Source organism: Otolemur garnettii, unplaced genomic scaffold (assembly GCF_000181295.1).
Source record: "Otolemur garnettii isolate 467f Iridium unplaced genomic scaffold, OtoGar3 scaffold00008, whole genome shotgun sequence".
Taxonomy (NCBI): domain Eukaryota; kingdom Metazoa; phylum Chordata; class Mammalia; order Primates; family Galagidae; genus Otolemur; species Otolemur garnettii.
In genome coordinates, this window is record NW_003852403.1 from 24,080,952 (window position 1) to 24,085,370 (window position 4,419).

At 39.5% G+C, this 4,419-nt stretch overlaps 1 protein-coding gene across 1 annotated transcript in view; it reads right to left on the reverse strand.

Annotated features, from left to right (window-relative positions):
• CDK1 (cyclin dependent kinase 1) overlaps nt 1-3,765 on the reverse strand; it is a 19,905-nt gene extending 16,140 nt beyond the window's left edge. The window contains exons 1-2 of the mRNA XM_003783636.3: nt 3,674-3,765; nt 1,487-1,548 (exon numbers count right to left, since the gene is read on the reverse strand). Of these exons, the coding sequence (XP_003783684.1) occupies nt 1,487-1,523 (37 nt within the window). The 5' untranslated portion in view covers nt 1,524-1,548; nt 3,674-3,765. The remainder of the gene's footprint in view (nt 1-1,486; nt 1,549-3,673) is intronic.
• Nucleotides 3,766-4,419: the final 654 nt, after the last annotated feature.

Here is a 4,419-nt window from a genome sequence, read left to right on the forward strand (position 1 = left end):
AAAAAAAAAAAAAAAAAAGTCTAACTATTATCCAGGCTAGAGTGTCATGGCCTCAGCCTAGCTTACAGAAACCTCTAACTCACTCCTGGGCTTAAGCGGTCCTCCTGCCTTACCCTCCTGAGTAGTTGGGACTTCAGGCGTGCACCACCACATCCAACTATTTTTAGTAGAAACAGGGTCTCCCTTTGCTCAAGCTGGTCTCAAATTCCTGAGCTCAAGCAATCCTTCTACTTTGACCTCCCAGAATGCTAGGCTTGTAGGCATGAGCTACTATTACTGCCCTAATCAGTGTATTTTTAATTAAGCAGCAAAATCTGACAGTTGAAGGATACACTAAGGTATTTAATTGAAAGTTATTTTAAAAAAGAAACCAGCAACTAACTTGTCATTCCTATATTACTAAATCCTACCAATATTCCTCCTCTTGCTTTTTAATATTCTTTGTCAAGTAGTACCTTTGTGAACACTAAAAATATAGGTGAAAATGTTCTTCAAATAGGACTTACATAAACTGGACTTTTTCACTCTTGCTCAGGCTGGTCTGGAACTCATGAGCTCAAGAAATCCACCTGGGATTACAGGTATGAGCCCTTGCACCCAGCCCTGTAAACTGTACTTTTATTAGTGAATCATCTTTGTGTTAAGTTTTAGCATTTATTTCTGGAGACTAAGAAGGGACAGACAAAAGGATATTATTACCCCTCATTTATGCTACAGAGATCTAAATATTCCTTAAAGTCCCACAGAAAGAGAACGAATATTTATATAAGTTATGCTTTTACAATAGCTTAAACATGTACAAGTCATGTTTAACTTGTCATTTAACAAGTCATTTATACTTAGGGCAACTAAACAGAAATTTTATTTAAATTAGTTCAATAACCAATTACTGTAACTTGCCTACAAAGTTTCAATGAAAATATTTACTTTCCTAACAATAATTGTATGAGACTAGAATATATTACAAAATTAGCATAATTCTACTGCCTCAACCTCTTCCAATATATAATATAAATACAGGTTACCAATAGTGTTTTCAAAATACAAGTAATGCTTTAAGTGTTTAGTATCAGAAGAATGTTAAAATGGCAATAAGAGACTAAAATATATTACAAAATATATTAGCATAATTCTACTGCCCTAACCTCTTCCCTCTAATATATAATATAAATACAGGTTATCAGTAGTGTTTTCAAAATACAACTAATGCTTTAAGTGCTTAGTATCAGAAGAATGTTAAGATGGCAAGGTGGGACACTGGACAGTGAAAGTAAGGGTTACCAGGGAATCAGATGAATTTCAATTCTCTTGAAATATAAACATTTTTGTGTCTGAGTTATTATGTAAAGAACATATGTTAATGAACATTAGTAAAAGATCTCTTAAGGACTGAATTTTAATAAGTACTTACATGTGTTCATGTTATAAAAGTTGTAGCATTCACTGTTAAATCATTTTTAAAACCTGTATTATTAAAATCACTTACCCTCTCCAATTTTCTCTATTTTGGTATAATCTTCCATAGTTAATCAATAAGTATGGCAGATCCTAAAATGAGGGGAAAACTGAGTTGATTACATGGCAGTAACTCAAAGGACAATTTTAAGTATTAATAAGATACTACATGTAAAGCAATTTTCTGTAGGGCCTACTAGAGCGCTAAGTATTCCATAAATATTAGTTATATTAACGCAATATTTACAAGGGTAAGGACAGATTCCTGCAGTAAGACTTTTCCATCATTCTTACCTTCTAAAACATTGGGAACATTTGTATATTCTACACTAGTACAGTATTTATAGCTTCCTTTAATCAAATCAACCCTCGATTTAAGGGTTGGACATCAACTGATTTATTCTTCCCAAAAACCAGAATTATGTTCTTTTTATGTAATGCTTATAAGTAGTGCCAGCTTGTGACAAAACCAACCAATTATTTCAACAAATAATGTTATCTGAATTTGTACTACTCTATGATACCTTTAAGATTCAAAATACTGTTTTTTTAAAGACATGAGGCAAGAATTAAATTGTGGTCAGATTGTTCAGCCATCTGAACAGTTTTGTTTACAGCAGCAAAAACATTAAAGTGTTTACAGATGCTCAAACTGAAAGTTTCAATGTTTCTCCTTTGGTTTTTTGTTTTTGTTTTGTTTTTTTTTTTTTTGAGTCACATAGACAAACAAGCTCAACACAACATTTTCAAGGTACTTTTTGCAAGAGAAGAACCAGCACTAAGGACCTCAAAAGAAAAGAATGGAAAGTGCCAACCCAGAGATAAAATTCTAATTATACTCTATACTAATACCAAGAACTGAGTAAAAAAACTATATACCTGAATCACAAAGAATGGTGAAAAAGTACTGACAACCAGAGATTCAAGACTTCCTCAGATGGTACGTTTCCCAACATAACTTCAGAAAGCCACTTGTAATTACCTTCATTTTTCTAACACACCTCATCACTATAATAAAATCAGTATAAAGTCCACTCTAACTGACCCTTAAGAATTTCTCTCATATTCATCCTCAAAGAAAAATCAATCCATAAGGAAAGAGAGGTAAGTCATTTTAAATGTACAAAATTGCACTATACTGGTCGTGAGTGTAAATCTTAAAAATTTATAACTTTACAAAATGGCAGTAGAAAATTAGGACTCTTTTTTCCTCGATAAACAGACTTAATATACCTAAAGCAAATGCGGGGCTCGCTTAGAACAGCTAAAATTTAACACAATTTCAAAGTTGTGTGCAATTACCCTCTCACCACTGCCCAGTTGTAAACAATTTTAAATAAAGGATGCTGCTGCAGAATGCCTTTTGAATGTCTCCCAGGGCTCTGTACCACGAGCTGAGGGATGTAACATACCAATGGTTTCACCTCCCTAACCACAGAGACCTCCAGGTCTTTAAAAGTCACAAGACGTGCACACTAGCAACTTTAATATTAGATTAAAAACGACTAAAGGATATTAAACCACATGTTTCCATCTCTCGGCATTTCTCAGCTTTTCACTTTTTGCCAACTCCATAGTATTGAACAACCAGCAATTATAAAACAAAAACACATCCAAGTTCCCTCTGGCTCTGGGCCTTGGGTAAGTGCTCCTAAAAGCTCCGGGTGGGCAAGGGCTGGGGGCACTGAGGCAAGCCTGAGGAGGCCCACAAGTTCTTCGGATCGTTTCCCCCGGGCACCCTGGGTTGAGGGACCGCCGTCGGTACCTGGCCCCCAAACAGGCCTGCTTTCCACCCGGGAGCAGGAGCGAGGAGCGCTAAGGGGGCGGGCCTAGGACCGCGTCTGGTGCCGGCGGGAGCTCAGCCGGATCGAAACCGCGCACGAAACCAGCAGGACCTCAAAACCTCCTCAGCCAGGTAGGCGGCCTCTTCCAGAGAACAGCCGTCCTAGACCCCAGGCCGCAACGCCGAGGCCTGGGCAGTCCCTGCACGCGCTCGTGCAACCCCGCCAAGCTGGGCTCCCCGAGGCTCTTCCGAAGCCAGACCCGGCGTAGCTCATAGGCCCCGGTCCCGGGCCAAGTGAAGGCCCTGCCCACCCTCCCGAGGCCGGGCTTTACCCCAGGCAGACCCCTGCTCCCCAGCTCGGCCTTCTGAGACCACCACGCTGCTCGATACTCGCCCTCCAAGGCCCCCAAGCCCGCCCACAGGCATGACCCTGACCTCAGCAACTCTACCCGGCTTATTATCCCGCGGCGGTCGCAGCGGCAGCTACCACCTTCGCGTCGCTACTCTCTCAACTTCCAGGAGCCAGCTTTGAAGCTAAGTGCGAGCAGTTTCAAACTCACCGCGCTAAAGGGTCCCGGACTCACCAATCAGGTAACCAGTAGACGTTCAAAGGAGCCAATCAGAGCTCAGCTGCGCTTGGTCTACGCCTCCCGGGAGACTAGAGCGCGAAAGAAAGAGGAAACGGCGGCTGGAGAAAAAGCAAGCGGGCGGGCGCAAACTTAGTCTCAGCGCAAGCGCTCTCTTTCATCCCAGGAGAGCGTCGTCCTACTGTTTCTAGTCACGAGAGTCTACTGTTCTCTCTGTTTTTGTTTTTATTTCTTTTCTCCTGGTATTGTGGTCAAATAGCTCCGCAAAAAAGTGATGTTGCCTTTACATCGAGGTTCTATTACTTTTACTTCTACTACTTAAGGTTAGGCGTATATATTTTCCTAAATAAGCGATGTGTGGGATGGGCCCAAGGAACACATTTGTTTCCTTAAGGAGAAAATAGAAAACTCAAATGACAGCTTCAAAAAACTAAAGAAAAACTTCTGATAATATATGATATATATAGCTGTGTTTTGTTTTGACTTCATTTTTAAATTTGAATTTTTTGTTTATTGAAAACAATTTTAAATATTAAATAAATATTTTAAAATTCACATAATTTAAAAAAATACACACAGATATATGTGTGTGTA